Here is a 21,208-nt window from a genome sequence, read left to right as displayed (position 1 = left end):
CGCTAACCCTAAAGAGTCAGAGACTTTCCTGGGACTCTCACCCTTACTTATCTCAGTCAAGAGACTCTCCTTGAACTGCCCACTGTCATGTGCTATGATAGCACCCCTTCCTCTGCCACAGCAGAGATTAATACAAAGGACTCTGTCCCTCTACACATAGAGGAGACCCTTTGCTCCTTTTATTGCACTTTTCCCCATCCTGTTAAGGCACGTTGCTACGGTTCCTGTCGGTTCCAATAAAGAACTGTAAGTTGTTTTTGTTCAACCTCTGCCTCCGTCTGGTCCCTGCTACTGCGGCTGCCACCATCACAGGCACCCTGTCCACCACACAGAGACTCATACTCTAGACACCAAACGGTTTCCCCAGGGAGATCCGCTATAGCAGCCTCTCCCTCATCATTTCTTGCCAACACCACCCTGCTGGAGACCTGCCAGGCTGTAGGACAGCCCTCCGGTTCCCCATACCAAGCACCGTGACACTAGCGTGCCTAGGCCGCAACCGCCAGCCACTCAGGTACTGCGGGCCCGGCTGACTCCAGGCCCCGGTGGGGGTTGTTGCACATCCTTTTCTGTAGTCCCTCCTCTGACTTATAACACCCCCAAATAGTTACTCCCTCCCCTCTCCACTAGCCACATTTTTATGTAGTATAATAAATTCAGATACATACCTCTCCTGGTTGGTTCTCAGCCTCTGCTGTGTGAAGCTCAGAAGCAAGGCATTAGCAGGGGCCTAATTTTGGAGAATGAGGGATGGATGGGAGATTTGTGTTTAAGGTGCTTAATTTTTGTCATCCATAGCTTAAATTCTCTGTTTCATGCCACACAACCAAAGCATGAGAAATTCTATGCGGTACAGGGCCTAAACTTGCTGACGTGAAAGGTCTGTCCTCATGAAGCATCCCTTTAAATGTTCTTCCTGCACAGTGACACTCATATTCCAGATTTACTCACTCTTAGCAGCATTGCTCCTAAATACTTTCATGTAGCTTGTACCCCAGGCACACAGAGTACTAATGAGTCAGGAGAAATATTTAGTTTCAGCTAAAAAAAATGTTGTAAGTCCTGTTTACGTCAGAATACTTTCCATTATAAAGGCAGCTATTGAAAATAGCAGCAATGGGTCATTTACGCTCAGCGGTTTACAATAGGTGGGATTGCCTAATCGCTGAGATTGTATACACCCTGTATAAGGCTACACTGCAGTGACCTTCTGTGGCACTAATAACTGATTTTAACTATTGAGCTACTGGTATAGTCCACAGACTGCATGTTATCTTGGGGGCTACATCTGTCACTCAAGAGTTAAAGTCAAACAGTAGTGCTACAAAAATCTGCCCGGAATTGTTCCCAGTTGCCAGGTGCACATCTCTGTCAGTCCCATAGTGAATGAATGGGACAGTAGGGAGCATGCTTGAGGTCTTGTACACTTCATTGGCCAGAAACCATTTTCACGTGATACCTTTAAGGGATCCCTTGGTTACAGAAAATCTACCACTAGGATGAAGGATTGTAGATCAAGTACACTGGACTTACTGGTGTGTGCCTCCTCTGGCAGGACCTCCTTTTAGCTTCTTATGTCCTTGTTTTTAAAAATAAAAGGCTTTAAAAATTATGCAAATAAGCCTTAAACCAAGCCCCTCGGGTTCATTTGCATAATTTCAAAATCCTTTTTTATTAAAAAAAACAGGGAATAAGAAGTTAAAAGAAGAGTGGATGTTACCAGAGGGGGCACACACCAGTATGACAGTGGCCCACATTTACTAAAATGTAAATAAACATATAAGGCGCGGACACTTCTTAAATACATGTGTTGTCACTGAAAAGAACATGCAAGCTCTGCCAGAAAACTGGCGCACAGCCTTTAGTAAATGTGGGCCAATGTGCCTAGTTTACAATCCTTCATCCTGGTGGTAGATTTCCTTTAAAGTGAATAAAGTTTGATCACAGTACAAATGAAAAGTTATGCAATTTTATATTATGTATTGTGATTCAATATTTTACTATTTTCAAATCATTCTCAGATGTATTGAAAATGGTTAAAAATTAATCAGAAAGTCCAGTTACTTTTAATTTAGTGGTGTTTGGCTTTGGCTAAACCAAGTCTTTTTTCGCTCTCCCTGTGTCATCCTTGAATTTATTCTGTTCTCTATCCCCTGTCTTTTTATTCTTTGCCTTCTGTGGCACTAATAATTGATTTTGACTATTGAGCTACAGGTGCAGTCCGCATGAATGTACTGAATGCATCTTGAGGGCTGTAGCTGTCACTCAATCAACCATTAGTGCTACAGAAACTCAACTCGTCTGTCTTTCTTTCTTGTACCTGATTCTTGTTCTTATACTTAAGTCCTTCTCTCCTGTATATTGTTCCTATACATCCTCTGTATGTTATGTAATCCTTATATCGGGTTGATGTGAATTAACCCCTGCACTCTATTCTTCATCTGTCTGTCTCCCTGTGTGCCTTTGTTCTGCAGCTGCTCCTGTAACCTATTCCTCTTGTCATGTTCATCCTCTCTTTCCTCTAGAAACATAGCTCTTTCTACATAGCTCCAGGTGACAGTATGGATCTTGAGACCTGTCACCCCTGTCTTTCCTTTTTTCTTGCCCAGGACCCCTGTGAGGGGCGTACACTGGCACACTCCCCCGCCCAGCATAGGAGACCCACAGCCACGTCTGAATGAGTCTCATTGTCCTGTGAGAAGGAGAGAAGGAGGAGGAGAGGTGAGTGTGTGTGACATGTGGGGGTAGGGTTGTCAGCTTGGTATGAGGGGCACCATCCCTACATTGTGATGCACATAGTAACCCTAGTAAACATGTAGAGGAATCCTGGCATTCGGACACATATTCCAGTAGCCACAGGTACTGCCCTTGTATACGGACATGTTCATCTCTTTTGCTCTCTTGCTTGTGTATGTGTTTACTGTTATTACTGATATCAGGGTTTTGTCATTATATTGAAATTCTTTACTTAATTTCATTATGTGTAAGTGTGTAAAAGTTTGTTGATGTCTTTCGTTTATATTTAGGCATTCATTTATGGTAGTTAACGGTAGTTATTTTCCCTTTTGGTTTTCATGTCAGAATACTTGGAGCTGTGGTTCTCCAACAGTTAAAATTGCATAAACAGCAGTTCTGCAGTATATATAAATTCTACAATTTGTGGTAGAAACCTTCGCTGATTTGTGAATCAGTTGTTGAATTATTGTCTCCTTACATTTGTATGAAATTATTTTGTGGTGGTTATATTGCTACGGGAATAATTTACATCAATCATAAATTTATGATTTTAAGGAAATAAATTCCATCTTCTACGCTAATTCTTGGCTATAGAGACTATATGGTCTACTATTTTTAAGCACAGTTGTGTGACGCCCTGCAATTTTGAAGAAGACATGCAATTCCATGTAGAAGACATTTCATTTACTATTCATTCTGCATTGCTAACAGTGTGACTCTTCTAAATGTGGAAATCTAAATATAGATGTTGCTTATCTTTCAGATGATTAAACTCAGACAACAACATTTTTCCAAACTTGTAATGTATTGAACATTTTTAGCAACCGAAAAAAAAATTGCAAATGCAGTTTATCAGACGCACAGGATTGTTAACAGAATTTGAAAGTGTAAATTCATCATTTTCATTTGCAATTGTTAGCCTGGCCGCAGACAGAGGAGATCAGAGGACAGAGGAGATCAGACATATTTATATGTATTTATATATATGGAGACTTCTCTTTTGGTCTCTGTTCCTGATAACATAAATTGACATCATCTGATGTAGAACTGTTCAATTGGAGCAATGTAATAATAAATAATAATAATCTTTATTTATATAGCACCATCATATTTTTTAGCGCCTTACAAATCACAGGGGGCATATACAAATAAAATAAAACATTACTTAGTACAAACAGTCATATGGAACAAAATATACAGTGAATGGACTTAGGAAGACTATAGAGGTGAATAACAAAGACAGAAAATATCTTCACATAACTAATACACATGGGGTCCTCTTCCCAGTATACTGCCTTTAATGTGGTGAATTCAAGGCAATAAATCCCTGTTGATATTAGCAGTTAACCAAGTAAGTTAACCAGTTTCAAAGCACAAATCGGTCCTTCCTTAGTTCATCACATATATCTTATCAATGATGTGCAAGTCAGGTATTGCTCATTATTAAAATCATTTTCCCTTTTCAATTAAAGTGATGGAGGAAACTTCAGGCAGCCTTGGTGAAAGGTTTTATTGTCTATAATACATATTCACATAAGTGAATACTAGTATACATACAAGCATAAATTATTACTGTATATTAGTAATTTTATCCCTTCTTCTCCCAGCATATAGGACAATATCCTGGCATCATTACTGTAGTCATACTATTCAGTGTGTGCCTGGCTGAGTGTCATATATGTCTTAATTCACACAGTGACTGCCAACACTAAGCTGGCATGGTGCAGGGTTAATGACATCTCACTGGTCCACAGAGTAGCTAATATAAAATATTCGCTGATACCTGTAATATTACATTATGTTCAAGATGGCTTATTTTATAGGTTAGCTAATGTTACTAGATGTTCTAGATAAAAATCCCTCTTATTGAAATTGTCCTGTAATAATTTGCTTGTTGAGACCACCAGTCTTTAGCTACAACCTCTGGGGGGTTATACAATTTCCCTGCAGCGCCACCACAAGAAAAATTCAGTGTGAAAAAAAAATTATTTGTATTTTATTTTAGAAAATTTAGCTACTAAAACTAATCATAGATGGTGGTCAATTACGCAGGTCACAGCTCAGAATCCGATAAGGTATGAAAGAGCTCCAGTTCGAATGAATTGCTGTTCTAGTTATAGGACTTGTTAATCTGAAAATGAAGTGTGGCCCTCTTCATGGAAACACATGTATTGTCTTGTTTATTGTTCAGAATACATTGGTATAGATAATAGTCAGTAGATTATCAGCCTGTGTATATATCATTTCACGTGACTAATATCATTACAGTTTATATTTTGTTATATGAGATGGAAGGAAATTCTGATTGTGAAAAGCATTTCAGTTGCATGTAAGACCTGGCAATAGGCACCCTTTTCTTAGCAGTATGACCAGGCCCCATATGACAGTAGTAGTAGTCTTTATTCCCTATGAAGAGCAGTTTAAGGGGTTGAACAGGTGTTGGAAGCTAATTCCCTCCCTTTAGGATAGGAGTTGAATATTTCATCAGTGGATCTGACTGGATCAGCTATTTGAAGATTTTAAAGAGGACTTGTCACCCCCGAAAAATACCCCAACCAAATATGTTCCCCCTAATCCTCTCCCCAGCCCCTTTATATTTATTCAATTTTATTCAAAATTTGTGTGTGCAAACTTTTTTTTAAGTGGTCCAACCAAAGCCACGCTGTGCTTATTCTGTGCTGTCACTGCGCCACATTGCAGAGAGCCAGCAGCAATTGTGCAATGCATGCGCTGCTGCTGGCTATTCTTACAGGTCCCCGACTGACAGGGGCGTGGAGAGGGTGTGTCGGCCGACCCCCTCATGAATATGGGCTACTGCCAGGGGACCTGTACAAGGATCCGACCTCTTACTTGGTAAGAGGTCCGATCGATTAAAGAAAAGTTTGCACGCACAAATTATAATAAAAATGGAATAAATATAAAGGGGCTGGGGAGAGGATTAGGGGGGACATATTTGGTGGGGATATTTTTGGGGGGTGACAGGTCCTCCTTAAGGGGACCTGTACTACTTTTTTTTTTTACTCTACTTTTACAAGCTATTGATGCTTATAATTGTAGCTTGGTGAATCTCCTGTTCACAGTTATATCACTTAAATCAGAAGCCCGTTTTCTGGCTCCCCCATGTTCCCATAGAGAATAGTGTACACATTGCCAGATGTGTTTTTAAAGCAAAACTGGCTTTTTACCTCCCCCCCCCCCAAAAAAAAAAAAAAAAATTAGAACAAAGTTTACCTTTCTTTATGCAGAGCTGTGTTTCAAGTCACATGGCAGTGCCCAGTGAGAAGTGGGACAGGCATGCATGATGTCCTGAGAGGGAAGCTAAAGGGGGAGGAGATATGGGGAACATGGGAGGTTTTTTCATTTGAAATCGATAAATCCAGTTTTACTGTAAAAACTCTTTGGCAGTGTGAACTCTATGGTGACATCGGGAAGCCAGAAAAAGGGCTCCTGATGACAGGTTCCCTTTAATTACTTGTGTAGCTTCCACAGAGAGGGGGACATGTACCTGTACCGCAGGACCACAATGAGTTTGCCATGATACAGGAGGTTTTCCTTGTGTTACTTTAGGCTCTTCTCAGCATTACACACTTGATTATTGGCCTAATAACACACAAAAGGCTGGGCAGTAAGTTGAGCAAAGAAAAGCATAAAATTACCGTACTTGAGATGGACCAGGGTCCTGGCTCTCCCACTGTATACAACTGTGTTAATAGCAATTGAAAATGTATAAACCACTAGGAAATCCTAATCATTACCATGTATATATACATTTTCTTTATTAGAGCTTTATGGTATATGAATAATAATGAATAATGAACTGAAGAGATCATAATGATATAATGATTGGTTCCCTGTATCTGTTTACTTTTTTTTAACTTATGAAAGTGTTTTTTTTTTATTTTGTATTTTTTCTTGGAATTATGTCATGTCATACAACTTAAATGGATGATATAGACTTAATTTCAGACTCTAGGGGTAACTCTCATATGGGCATTTGACAGTGATATACCTCAATAGTAACTGTATGTAATCTAATGTAGGGATTTCTGGGTTCATACACAGGCCAGACAGATTCATTTCAGTGTAGTGTTCTTTATATGCCAAGCTTTATGCACATGTCATATGTGTGCCTGCTTTATATCTTCATACTACAGCTGCCATTACTTACATGTATGCACATCCCTTATATTGCATGACATGAACGGTCCAGCTGATGAGGGATATGGTACTGGTAATATGTGAAGTTATTTTTACTTTTTTGCAAATACCTTTTTTTACATTCAAGATGTTTTCCAGTGCTGAGAATCAAAATGCTGCACATGGAATAAAACCACCTATTCATTTTAGACAACTCACCTTTTACCCAAAAAACATGTTTTGACTCTTCAGCAAAGTGCTTCAGATTTTTGCATTTCCATTTTTCACTCCTTTCACAAGCCATATCTATTTGATTTTTCAATTTATAAAGCAATATGAAGGCTTGCTATTTGGGAGACAAATTTTAATTTCTAGTGGCACCATTTAATACTACGTGCCATGTACTGGGAAGCTGGACAAATTTCCAAATGTGGTGAAATATTCTCATGTGCTTTCAATGTGCGGTCCAGATGACACAATATGATTGCAGTAATACCAAATTTATATAGTTTGGTTATGTCTTATACCTTTAAAAACTTGGCACAATAAAAAACACCTTGTGTTGTCCATAGTCTGACACCCGAAACTTTTTCATACTTTAATGTAAAGCAGGGTAGTATGTCATTGCTTGCCGGGATGAGAACACGTTTTCATTATTTCCATTTGGACAACTATACAACCTTTTGATCACTTTTTATTAAAACATTTTTTTGGAGACAAAATGGCAAAAAATTGTCAATTTGTTTATTTTGTATATGTTCTAGAGAAAGGTTAATTTATTTTTTTTGTTTTCATATTTTTTTTAAACTTTTGTACATATACTATTTCTCTGTTACAGGCTGTCTCTGTATTATATTGCTAACACTTGCCAAGTATGTATATTCTTTAAGACCTCTCCCACTTCATCTCCAACTGAGGATTGAAATATTTCTTGCAAAATTAGGCCCCTTGCACACAAATATGTGCTCACCGGACATTAACCCGTGGTAGCACACAGCCAAGAAGAGAAGGGAGGTATAGTGAGCGTTCCTCACCCCTCCGCTATCCATTGAATGCCAAGTTCAAACAGCAAAATATAAGACATGTCCTATATTTTATGTGGCACGGCTTTGTTACAGCGCAGAGAGACACAGTGTGCACACAATTTTCTGGTCACTACCAAGAAATACGCAGAAGAAAGCAGGGAAGCTGTGTGCTACTATGAATTTATTCATATCTGCGCCAAAACTGGATATTATTATTAGTAGTGGATTATAATACAGGTGGTTTGGGCGGTAGCAAGGGGCTCAAGTCTTCGAGGCCAAACCACCCACCAAATTTCACACATCAAATCCTCAAATATATGTTCCTGTTCTCAATACACATGTACACAAGAGCCATTAAAGGACATTTGAAGGTCCTCCAAAGGTCCTGAAACTGCAGATTGAAGCAGTCAGAAGAGACACATCCTCCATTACCCAAGAAGCTTGATTCTAGAACCATATGTAGGAAGTGAATTCCAGACCTGTAGGGGCTATAATATTCATACAGGTTAAATTCTGCATTTTTCTGGATATGTGCAGATCGAAAGGTAGGGGGAGATTTAGCAGAACTGTTCTAGTTGCCCATGGCAACCAATCAGAGCCCAGATTTATTTGTCTCACAGTTGTTTATAAAATAAAATCTGAGCTCTGGTTGTCATGGACAACTAAGACAGTTCTGCTCTCAGACACTTCAGAGAAATCTCTCCCATTGAATATAAAACATATCGGGGCACATTTACTAAGGATCCGTGGACTGCATTTTCGCTGAGTTTCCTGACTTTTTCTGTTTTGCGCCACTTTTAACTGGGGATTTTGGCCAACGCAATCGGATTTTTGCGCAATCACGCTGACTTTCATGCGACACAAATCAGACGGTGGGTCGTCGGACAACCCGACTAATTCAGACTGAGCGCAGGATTTAACATTCAAATTGTGTCCCAAGACATGCACTCACATACACCAAAAAGAAGGTGAACTCCGGTGGACCTGAGCAGGGAAGCGACACATGCAGGAAATTGGACGCATGATCTTGGTGAATCGCAGCAGCTCTGAATAACATTGCACCCCGGGGATCGGGAGCGGACGGGTAAGTAAATCTGGCCCATGATGTAATCTATACACACGGGGCTCCAATACTTTTCTTCAAAGCTGTGTTGGACATCTTGAAGGGTCATACCATGCAAACACCTTCCTGCATAGTTAAAAATATGAAACTGAATTATGCACATAACAAAAGTTAACTTCACTAGAAAGTCAAATTCATAACACAAGTAGGGATTGTTCTCAGATTCTCAAAATTCCAACCATAATTAACGCTGTGTGAGGAATGTGATTTCCTGGGAATATACTAACGATGTCATAGAGGTGTGAAGTACTTAGACACAATGCAAACTTCACAAGTGCTTCTAAGGGGTTTAGGAATGTAAACCGCCGTTCTACGGTTATCTTCATTCTTTCCATGGCCAGAAACCAATCATAGTGAAATCCAATCTAATCTCGCACAACATAACATTAGCAACATTTATGTAGCCAACATATGGTAATTGTATAGGGAAAATACTGTACATTTTATTTGCCTGTTTATGTCATGTTTTCTTAGCTACTGACACCTGTACAGAATCCATATTGTAAGAACATGATACCAGTAAAGAGGATTATGAACCATATTTTGAGACGATCATCAGCCTCAAAATGCACTACAAAACACCTCCTTGTATCTACATCTGAATGCTGAAGCTGAGACTCTGTGGTTCCGGCTGTAGTTGTGCACACGGACAGATGTCATACAATGGCTCGCAGTAGCTATGGATACCATGGCAAGATAGGTCAGGCTACTTTTGGCACTGGTGTAAAAAGGTTTCTATTTCTTGAAATCAATGGAAACAAGATTCTCAGTATTTTTGTATAGCACATTTTCTGCCAGAGATCTCAATGTAGAGGACTTCTTCAAGTTTCACAATACTTTATTGTTTAGGGGGGCCATACACATTTGACATAGGTTGATTGTCGTCAGGACAAATGTTCCCTACAACACCACCACAGTAGAGAAGAAGCATTGCACAGTAGACATTGAAATCAATCAAACTGAGATATGCATTTGGATCGATTATAGCGAATGGCGAGTATAGGGAAGAGCAGCATCCACTTCTAAAAACTCTTAGTTCTAAGTCGGGAACTTTTGGCAAAAATATATAAGGCTTTATGTGAGTCTCCACCAGCATTATACTCATATTAAAAATGGAAGAGGGAAATAGATCTATCGTTGGACGAATGGGTAGACGCATTAAAAATGATTAAACGTACAACAAGTAACTTCTCTTATGTAGTATCCCAAACTTTCCTGCTCCATAGAGTGTTCTACACCCCTAGAGCAGTGGTGGCGAACCTATGGCACTGGTGCCAGAGATGGCACTCGGAGGCATCTCTGTGGGCACACAGGCTGTCTCCCAGGCACAGAGTTTGCCACACATGGCATCTTCCTGCAGTCTCAGGTAGTCCAAATAGTGCCCTGCTATTGTAAAGTGACCCATCCTGTGCTGCTTGGTCCTGTCCAAAGAGTGAAAAGGTGTTGGATTGGAGCTCAAAGATTCTGGTAGCAATAAGTTTGTTACTGCCTAAATTGCTGTGTTGGCACTTTGGGAAAAGCTAGTGGTTTTTGAGTCTCACTTTTGGCACTCGATCTCTGAAAGGTTCACCATCACTGCCCTAGAGTATTACATAAATTCCGTAAAATGAAGAAAGAAGAGAAGTGTCCCAGATGTAATCTGGTGGACGCTGGTTTAATTCATATAATTTGGAGATGTCCAAAATTGACCCGATACTGGGAGGGAGTAATTGAATGCTTACAACACTCATTTGATTGTATTATACCTTACGATTCTAAGATCTGTATTCTGGGCGTTAGGAATGGGGTGGAGGGGTCAGCTGAAATCATACTCTACTCTATGAAGAGTCTTTTGATGGCAAGGAAGGTCATATTGTATAACTGGAAAAATGTGACAAAGCCTAAGGTTCAGTCATGGAAGAGAAAGATGGATAGTCTGATTATGGGGGAATGCTATGAGATGAAACGAGAGGGGGCTAGAGACAGACTGTGTAAAATGTGATTTGATAACTCCAAAGCCCATGACAGTTATAGTTAAATCTATATTTATGTCATGCATAATCACCAGTCACTAGGGGGATGTGGATGGGTGGGTATGGGTTAGAAGGGAATATATTGTATATTATTTTGTATCAAGGCCGTTGTTGAACTGCCAATGAAGTTCAAAATATGTAATGTAATGGTAATGGATTGTATATACCCACTGTGTATACAATGTTTACGAATACAATGTTTTTATGTGGTCTGTATTTTAAATTTTGTTTGAATAAAGAGAAATTTGGAAAAAAGGGACGTTGAAATCAATCGTTTTGCATGTAATTCACAGATTGGTTGGGTTTATCTTTTATCTGATGGATATCAGTGGTGGTAGTGTCTTTTGTAACTCTTTGGCTTTTCATGAGGAAGCATGAAAGATACACAGATATATAAATGAAATGAGAACGGAATGCAGAGGTCGCACTAACATTTTTCCCGAAGAGCCCACAGCACACACACACCCACACAGCACACAGCACGCGCACAGTACACAGCGCGCTCACAGCACAGCACACACTCGCACAGCACAGCACACACTCGCCCAGCACGCAAAGCACACACAGTACACACTCGCCTAGCACGCACAGCACACACAGGGCCCAGCACAGCACACACTGGCACAGCACAGCACACACTGGCACAGCACAGCGCACACTCGCACAGCACAGCGCACACACGCACAGCACACGCTCGCACAGCACAGTGCACACTCGCACAGCAGAGCACACATTTGCACAGCACACACTCGTACAGCACAGCGCACTCTCGCACAGCACAGCGCACACTCACACAGCAGCTCACACTCACACAGCAGCTCACACTCACACAGCAGCTCACACTCACCCGGGACCACATAACTGCTGGCCGCTGCTGCGGGCAGAGAGAATTGGAGCAGGACGAGGATCAGCGGCTTCGCGGCTCACATGTCTCCCCCGGGGCCGGCGCTCACAGATCCCAGAGATCGCTGCATCCTGCTGACCGTACCCTTGCACGCTGCAATCGCGCTACTGCCATTCCCCTCCTATGCAGTGCACGCCGGCGCGCTACTCAGAATAATTGCCAAGCGTATCTTTACACATGGCATTTATTTTGGGGGTAATGGAGCCTCCTCATGGTGAGTCGTTAATGCGACCTCTGACTGAATGTAAATTTATTTTGTATGTGTCCTAGTTGCAGATTACTTAAAGGGGTTGTCCCAAGTATTTCAGTTATCTCCTATCTCCTGTTCAGGAGATAGGATAACTAGTTGATCAGTGAAGGCCCAACTCCTCGGACCCCACCAATCACGGGAAGATAGTCTCCTCATCTTGGGAATGCCTGGATGCTGGTTCTTCCCTGTTAAAAATCTTGTAAGTTTTTGCAAAGTGGCTAAACTCTGGCCAGTACAAATAATGTTAATACTGGATTTTTCAATTTAGGGAGTTAAATTTTACAAAATAAATCTACATTATGCCCTCCCCCCACATAGCCACTTGTCATCAATGACAAGTTCCTGGTTAAGTCAAGTGAAATTAAAATGAATATTTTCTATAGGAGCTGAACTTAAATGGCTTTGTATATTGTATGTTTTATCTCTATGGAGCAAGTTTAGATTTAAGGCCAATTGCCATGCAACCTCACAATAGACAAACACCAAGCAGCATTAAATTACTACTGCTCATACTTCTCTTTATTGAGTCTTAGTTATTCCTTTGTTTTGAAACTGTGTGACATACAGAAATCCTGGATTACCCCTAACGTGTAATGGTATAGCTTGCTATATGCATAAAATATTGCTCATTGTGTGAGTATATTGTTCATATTCCAGTTTCTGATAAAGAACCTGAGAAGTGACTGAAACATTATTTTGGATTGCGTACCGAAAATCAGATGTCAAAATAATTTTCTTGAATAAAAGGAGATTATGTTGCACTTGAGTGACAAATATTATATTATTGAATACGACGAGGGGTGGTTCCCTAACTTGTGCACTTACTTTAACCATGTATTTTCAGGAGTGACGTGCACTTAACCACTATCACAATATTGTTTAGGGGTCATACACATTCAACATAGGTCGATGGTTTTCAGAACAAATATTCCCTGTAACACCACCACAGCAGAAAGTATTATACACTTAAAACAAATGGGTTGTCTATGTAATGTCCAAACGGGTCGGGTATCACTTTAGAGTCCTTTCTCTTCAGTTCTTATGTAGATAGAAAACATGGTATTATATTGTAGAAGAGAATAGAATCTTTTAGATCAAATCAGAGGCTTGTGGCTCTGTCATCTAAAGAACTGAAGGTAAAGGCAGTTAAAAAAGGTAGAACTGGATCTTTATCAGTAGCTCACATTTCCACCTACAGTGGGGGAAATAAGTATTGGATCCCAGGTCAATTTTGCAAGTTTTCCCACCTACAAAGATTTTTTTCATATGTACGCTTTAACTGTGAGAGAGAGAATATAGAAAAATAATCTGAACCAGAAAAATCACATTGTAAGATTGTTAAATTATTAATTAGCATTTTATTGCATGATCCGTTAGTTTTTCTTTAAGAAACAACTCCTACTCTGCACTCATCACCGGTATTAATTGCACATGTTTTACACCTGTCCATACATCACTACAGGACAATAGGCAAACAGCTTGGAGAGAAGATAACAACTGTTGGTGCAATTATTAGAAAATGGAAGAAACACTAAATGACTGTCGATCTTCCCCGGTTTGGGGCTCCATGCAAGATCTCACCTTGTGGAGTAAGGATGATTTTGAGAAAGGTCAGGAAGCAGCCCAGAACTACACAGAAGGACCTAGTCAATGACCTGAAGGAAGCTGAGAACACAGTTTCAAAGATAACCATTAGTAACACATCAATGCATCCTAATCCTTCAGGGCAAGCAAGTTACCTCTGCTTACACCTCTACATTCTTTGTAGGTGAAAAACCTGCAATGATGGTGGTGTATTAAAAACTTATTTTTCCCACTGTATGTTTTTTAACTGCATGTGTCTCCAGTTCTGCAGCATGTTTCTAGGTTCTACAGAACCAAAGATAGGTGTATCTGAAGTGACATGAAATAGCACCCAAAATCTCAAGATATACAAAAATATTATTACCATCAACAATTCATAGCAACACAGCACCTAGGTAATTCATAAAATCTAAAGTTTATTACAAATATTCTAAAAGAGCTAATACTCACTTAGGAGCGAAATGGGTTAAATCGCCTTGATTAACACCACTAAATACAGTGTCAAAGAAAAAAACACACAAAGAAGTGAACAAAATACGGTTAACATCGAGACAAATATATATATAAATATATCTGGGCAAATGATGCTAGGTAGCAGATAGGAGATATACTGCTGACGGATATGTCGGCCTCAGATTATCTTACATTGTACCTCCATCTGTTAGACATTGTGTCTTACCGTACCAGAATACGATACCCAAGCATGATGTAGGGCTGGGCAGGAGCCTATCGTCACATGTTGCTGCAGGAAGGAGGGTGGTGGGCCCTAAAAAGTCTTACCCTATCACCTCAAGACTCCCGCCCTTACAAGGGCAGTACCAAAAACTGTCCCCTGTACTAAACTTGTTTCACACCTCCCTGACGCGTTTCGACAGAGGTCTCATCAGAGGGAGAATATACCAACACAGAAATAGCCCATAATCCAAATGCCTCCGAGTCTGGTTAGCCTGAAGGTGAATGGGAAGGAGTGCCTTCGCCACGCAACAGAGCCGTGTGTTCAGTGTGGCAGTGCAGCAGTCACCGCTAACCTCTGGATTGAGCGGGGCGGACTGGGGAAGAGGCAGCGCCTCGGACCGCCCCCTCATAAATACGCCGGACCACTTTGAGAACGGTCCGGAGTTTCAAGTTTCTAGTGCAGCAGTGTTTGTTAGAGTTATCAGAAGTTTCCGGTAACACTTCTGCGTCTGTTTTAGCACTAGGAGCTGCTTACTGTAGGAGCTGCAGCTCCTAATGCCATTTTTAAGGGTGACAGGTCCTCTTTAATTACATCTGTAGTGTTCACAAATCACAATACTATACATTTCTATAATGTGTACAGCACATATCTGTGTTTGTTTAACAGGTCAATGCTGCCCCCAAGTGGTAAAGATGAAGAACTATAAAAGCATTATTTAAAGGAAACCTACCACATGAAATGGTAGGTGTAAGATGCAAATACCGAGCACCAGCTCAGGGTGAGCAGGTGCCGGAGCTTACTTTTGTTAGTGTCATAAAACGCTGTATTGCGGTTTAAACACTTTATAATCTTTACAGCTGAAGCAGCTTCGGCGCACCATGCCGCGCGACCCTGCACACGCCTACATAGTAAGTGACGTCACGTGCGCATGGTGCGCCGAAGCTGCTTCAGCTATAAAGATTAAACAGTGTTTAAACCGCGATACAGCGGTTTAGGACACGAACAAAAGTAAGCACCAGCACCAGCTCACCCTGAGCTGGTGCTCGGTATTTGCATCTTACACCTACCATTTCATGTGGTAGGTTTCCTTTAAAAGTATTCAAAAATGTAGCTAATGAGTGCAACATACCTTGTGTTAATTGTGAAATTTTACATGTCATCATGTATCTGCAAATATGTACTCAGAATTCATTCATGCCTTCCGGCGAATGTTATTTCCTTGTTTTGAATTAGCACTTTGTTCCCAAATTATACTCTTTATATGCATCATACAAGAAAAGGGAAATATTTCCTGCAGTATTTAAAGGGAAACTGTCAGTAGAAGCTGACTCAATAAATTCAATGGTGCAAATTTACTTACTCGGTCCTGCGGAGTTCACAAAAGTGCATTGTTTGAAGATCATGCACTGTGCTGCGATTCACAAATATCGTGCGCCCGATATCTTGCATGTGACGCTTCCCCGCTCAGGTCCGACAGAGTTCACCTTCTTCTTCCTGGTGCATGTAAGTGCTTAATCTTGCGACACAATTTGAAAGTTAAATCCTGCGCTCAGTCAGTCAGTCAGTCGGATCATCCCACGCCCCCCCCCCCCCATTTCTGTCACATGAAAGCCAGCGCAGCCGTGCCACAATCCCATGACGTGCAACACAATTCCCAGTTAAATACCTGTGCCAGCGGCACAAATCTCGAAAATGTCAGAAAAAACAACGAAAGTACGGCCGCGGACCCTTAGTAAATAAACCCCAATGACTCAATAAACCATATAAATCATAACTGTATGTTGTTAAACAGATTAACCCCTTCCAGATAATATTTCATTCATGTCCGAGTGTGCTGGTATGAACCAGAAAATAAACTTTGAAACTTTAAGAAGAAATGTAAATTGACTGTATAAATTAAAGCTCTTTTCACCTCAGAACTGCCTTGTGGTACTTGACATGATTTGCTTCTGGAGAGCTTGTTATGGTGTCCCTGGACGCAGGGTCGTAAATGACAGCAGAGGGGGCGTTCAAAGGTGTGAGACTAAATTATCCGCCTCTGTAACTTTATACAACCAGTTTCCGTATCACTTCAGAGTTGATTTTTCAGGCACAAAGCTGGGCCATGAAAGCAAGGTCTGGAATGCTTCAAACTGCTGGACAACATGCTGGTGGTGGTTTATTAGGTCAATTTCTCCAGTTTGGTTCCCTTTAATAGTTTTCATGACTATTTAGTTCGGAAAACGTATGTAACAAACTGCAGAGCTTGAGTTATACATGATCTAAATTGCATTAAACTTTCTTATCATTCTGAATTAGGACATAATTTGATCATTTAGTGATCAGTGGATCTCTACAGGTTTAGAGTGGGTAGCTCCCTTCTGTCAGTTATTATAGGTATATACTCATGACCATAGATTTGTTTTTGGAATTATAGTATTATATTTGCATGATTTAGACCATCAGAGTGACAGCATATCTATAATACCTATAATCATAACTATAATATAGAAGCAGATCTAGAATTCTAATCCCGGTGATGAAATATGATCATACTTCCTTTATATTAGATATCTTTAGTCAGAAGCACAACTTTTCTGAACTACCGTATATTTGCTACAAGAATCCTCACCCAATCTATTCTATAAGATAATTGCTTGGAAATCCAACTTAACTATCATTTATTTGTGATAAAGCAGATTACAACAAACTACTATGATATCTTCTACTGATAACCTAACTTTTTGAGTGGTTTATTGTAAATGTTGCTGCTGCTGTGATGCAGTGCTGTCCATTAGACTCTAAAGCCACTCACCACCTATCAACAAGCACTGCATTCCATATAGGGCACTGCATAAGACTTGTAGACACCTGTTCTTGCGATCTTGAACCTTCAGCAATAAAACACCTATCCTGTACGTGCCTGCAGTAGCACAATCCCTTTCAGTATAACCGATAGACAAATATAATTTTGCAGCTTTTTTTCTGTCATCGGATCGGATTGTGGCGCATCGGCGCCGGCATGCACGCAACGGAAATCGGGGGGCGTGACCGAACGATAACCCGACGGATTCGGGGAAACCGCTGCATTTAAATAAAAAAGTGTCGTGGGACACACGCAGCAGCGACACCTGGTGGACGTTGAAGGAACTGCCTTAGTGAATCGCCGGAAGACCCGAATCCACTGCAGAGAACGCGCCGCTGTTTTGCGAATAGGCCAGGTAAGTAAATCTGCCCCAGTGACTATGAACGACACCCTGAATAATTATATAAATTATTAAAGGGGTATTCCCACAAAGACAAGATGCTTAAATATACTCAGGATAACAAAATAACACATTCTCTTATTCACTGTTATTAACAAAAATACAACATTTCACAAATATAATTCCAATCTGTCTCTATCAGTCATGGTGTATACAGTTTTGGTAGCCCCAGGATCTGACCGTAAATGTTCTGACTTAGGGTCGGACAGGTCAGATTCTTCTTCTGAAAATCTTCTCCTGTCTGCTGACTGTATTGTCTCTGTATCGCCCCTCTCCCCTCCATTACAAGATGAGCTAATACACAGAGACACATCCTGCCAGCAAGCAGCATTATGAGAAAACTAAATCTATAAGCTAAAGATAACATAAGTTCTTTATAACAGGGGAAGCAGTTTTAGCAGACCTGACACTGTGTAGCAGAGATATAGCAGAGTTGAAGTGTGTCATTATGTGTTATATCCATGTCATTGATCTCATCATCTCTCATTTGATCTGCCTCATCTCTTTTTTATGTGTCAGATATCAGTGAATGTTCAGAACCTAAATGAAAGTGTAAATAAACCTGGATCCTGATAATCTATGCACTCTGTCAGCACACAGCATCTGAGAGCACTATAGGGATCAATCATCATGTCACACTCTGGAATCTTACATTGACCATCACTGAGTTATAGGAGCTAAAACAGCAATAAAAAATTATGTGTAAACATCACTACGGATTAAAATTTGAGATGTTTCTTTCATTGAAAACCCCTTTAAGCTATGATTGTTATTTAATACATATTTATTCTCTCCCCAGTAGTTCATCGTATGAACATTATGGTCAAGATTCGGATTAATGCCTCTGTGGCTACGGGACTTCTGGTGATTCAAACTATATTTCTGCTTGTATTATACTCGAGACAGAACAATCACTTCTCAGGTACAGATGGCAAGGAGAAAGTACACCTTCTTATCCTTTCCTCTTGGAGGTCAGGGTCTTCCTTTGTTGGACAAATCTTCAGTCAGCACCCTGATGTCTTCTACTTGATGGAGCCTGCATGGCATGTGTGGGTGACTATGTTTCAGAACAGTGCCAAGGTCCTTCACATGGCTGTAAGGGATCTTGTAAGATCAGTATTCCTGTGTGACATGTCTGTTTTTGACTCCTATATGCCAAAAGAGAGGAATATTTCTTCCCTATTCCAGTGGGCTGTTAGCAGAGCCTTATGTACTGTTCCAGCTTGCAAGTCCTTTCCCCGTGATGAGATCATCAATGAGACTGCATGCAAAACCCTATGTGGAAAATATCCCTTTTACATTACTGAACAGGTTTGCAACACTTATAGTCATGTGGTTATCAAAGAAGTCCGCTTCTTTGATTTGAAAGTCTTGTATCCTCTTCTTACTGACCCTTCCCTAAACTTGAAGATTGTTCATTTAGTACGAGATCCCAGAGCAGTGGCAAAGTCCAGAGAGCAATCAAAAAAATCCTTAACAAGAGACAATGGAATTGTGCTGAATACCAATGGAACCAAAGTCGATGACATCAAGTATGAGGTGGTCCAGGAAATCTGTCGAAGTCATGTTCAGATATATGAAACGGCAGCATACAAAACTCCTAGCTTTCTAAAGGACCGCTACATGCTGGTGAGGTATGAGGATGTTGTTCGAGACCCATTGCAAGAGATCTCCGAGATGTATAGATTTGCTCAACTGAAACCTACGAACAAGCTTGAGAAATGGATCTATAATATTACACATGGCCAGAGTTCTGGAAATGAGAAGGAAGCCTTCACAATCACATCTCGCAATGCAGTCAACGTTTCTCAGGCCTGGAGGAACGTTCTCCCATTTCAAAAAGTGAAACATATACAAGATGTTTGTAAAGGGGCTATGAATATGCTTGGGTATCGACTCGTAGACTCCGAGGCAGAACAAAAAGACCTAAACATGGAAGTGGTGTTGCCAAGGAGGCAGTATCAGTTCAGTTGGTTGTAGCCTTGAGACCTCAAGGGACTTTGCACTTTTAATGCTTTAAAATTTGTCTTTTTTTAATATTTATTAATTTTTACTTTATGAACTGTGAAGCTCCTTTTATTAACTGTATTTTGATTGGGACAAGATTCAATAACAAATAAACTTAGACTAGTTCCAAAAATAATTTCAGTGAAGCTGGTAACTTCTCATCAGGATGCACAAAACTCAGAAATCATTTTGGTTTTCTATTTATGTAGTTGTCATGTGAAATGTATATAAATGCTTTAGGCTTAAACACGTAAAATAAAGATCATATTTAATTACATGTTTGTATTATAGTAATTACATTCTTTTACATATGTGCTAATATTAAAGTAGTTAAACTCTTTCACATAGGGGTAGGACTTTAGGATTTGTATTCTTGTATGCAGATGCTATATTATACATATCATACACATATCATACTGTAATACAGGAGCATTATTATAGTATACTGGGAGAAGTAAGTAGCAGCATTACGGTAATCATATTCTTGTACACAGGGGACATTATTATAGTAGATATATTTTTGTACATAGGGACCAGTATTATAGTAGTTATATTCTTGTACATAGGGGCAGTATTACAGTAGTGATATTCTTGTACATAGGGGGCAGTATTATAGTAGGTGTATTCTTGTACATAGGGGGCAGTATTATAGTAGTTATATTCTTGTACATAGGGGGCAGTATTATAGTAGGTGTATTCTTGTACATAGGGGGCAGTATTATAGTAGTTATATTCTTGTACATAGGGGGCAGTATTTAAGTAGTTTTATTATTGTACATAGGGGCAGTATTATAGTAGTTATATTCTTGTACATAACAGTCAGTATAATAATAATTTTTGTACATAGGAAGCAGTATTATAGTAGTTATATTCTTGTACATAGGGGGCAGTATTATAGTAGGTGTATTCTTGTACATAGGGGGCAGTATTATAGTAGTTATATTCTTGTACATAGGGGGCAGTATTATAGTAGTTATATTCTTGTACATAGGGGGCAGTATTTAAGTAGTTTTATTATTGTACATGGGGAGCAGTATTATAGTAGTTATATTCTTGTACATAACAGTCAGTATAATAATAATTTTTGTACATAGGAAGCAGTATTATAGTAGTTATTCCCTGTTTGTCCAAGGCAGCACCTTTACATATAGGTTTAGCTCCCTAGGTAAAACCACACAGAGGTAGGTTAATTATCAATTATAGCCGGCAGCTATAAGAGGGAGTCAGCAGCAAGGAAACAGTAGGGAACATTTATCTATAGTGCCGTAATCTCCGCTGGCTTGCTTTCCGACTGGCTGTTGGTAAAGATGGATATATTTATTTTTGTGGGGCTCAGCAGACACATTTCTGACGCTGAGACTATTTTTTTTCCCCCTGGGACTAATTTCTGTCCGGAGCACTTGTTTAGCAGGCTGCCCTGGGTACACACATTTCACTATGACGATTTAGCATTTTGCCAGAGTAGCCAATTGGATTAAACAGTGGAAAAAAATCCTCCTTGTAGGATTG

General features: G+C 40.0%; 1 protein-coding gene across 4 annotated transcripts; it reads left to right on the top strand.

Moving 5' to 3' along the window:
• Positions 1-2,386: 2,386 nt before the first annotated feature.
• Positions 2,387-19,974, top strand: LOC140070602 (carbohydrate sulfotransferase 5-like). 4 transcript variants are annotated; one of them, XM_072117287.1, is made up of 2 exons: positions 2,387-2,721; positions 18,495-19,974. In XM_072117287.1, the coding sequence occupies exon 2, from the start codon at positions 18,503-18,505 to the stop codon at positions 19,670-19,672; it is 1,170 nt and encodes a 389-aa protein (XP_071973388.1). In that variant the 5' UTR covers positions 2,387-2,721; positions 18,495-18,502; the 3' UTR covers positions 19,673-19,974. The 4 variants fall into 4 exon arrangements, with proteins under 4 accessions (XP_071973388.1, XP_071973384.1, XP_071973387.1 ...); XM_072117283.1 differs by having other exon boundaries at positions 18,492-19,974; XM_072117286.1 differs by lacking the exon at positions 2,387-2,721 and adding an exon at positions 2,750-2,859.
• The last annotated feature ends 1,234 nt before the right edge of the window (positions 19,975-21,208 follow it).

Source organism: Engystomops pustulosus, chromosome 7, assembly GCF_040894005.1.
Source record: "Engystomops pustulosus chromosome 7, aEngPut4.maternal, whole genome shotgun sequence".
NCBI classification, from domain to species: domain Eukaryota; kingdom Metazoa; phylum Chordata; class Amphibia; order Anura; family Leptodactylidae; genus Engystomops; species Engystomops pustulosus.
This window is presented reverse-complemented; position numbering and strand designations above follow the sequence as displayed.

Excerpts from the sequence above, each read along its gene's own strand:
- LOC140070602 (XM_072117287.1), top strand. The coding sequence starts at position 18,503 with ATGAACATTATGGTCAAGATTCGGATTAATGCCTCTGTGGCTACGGGA.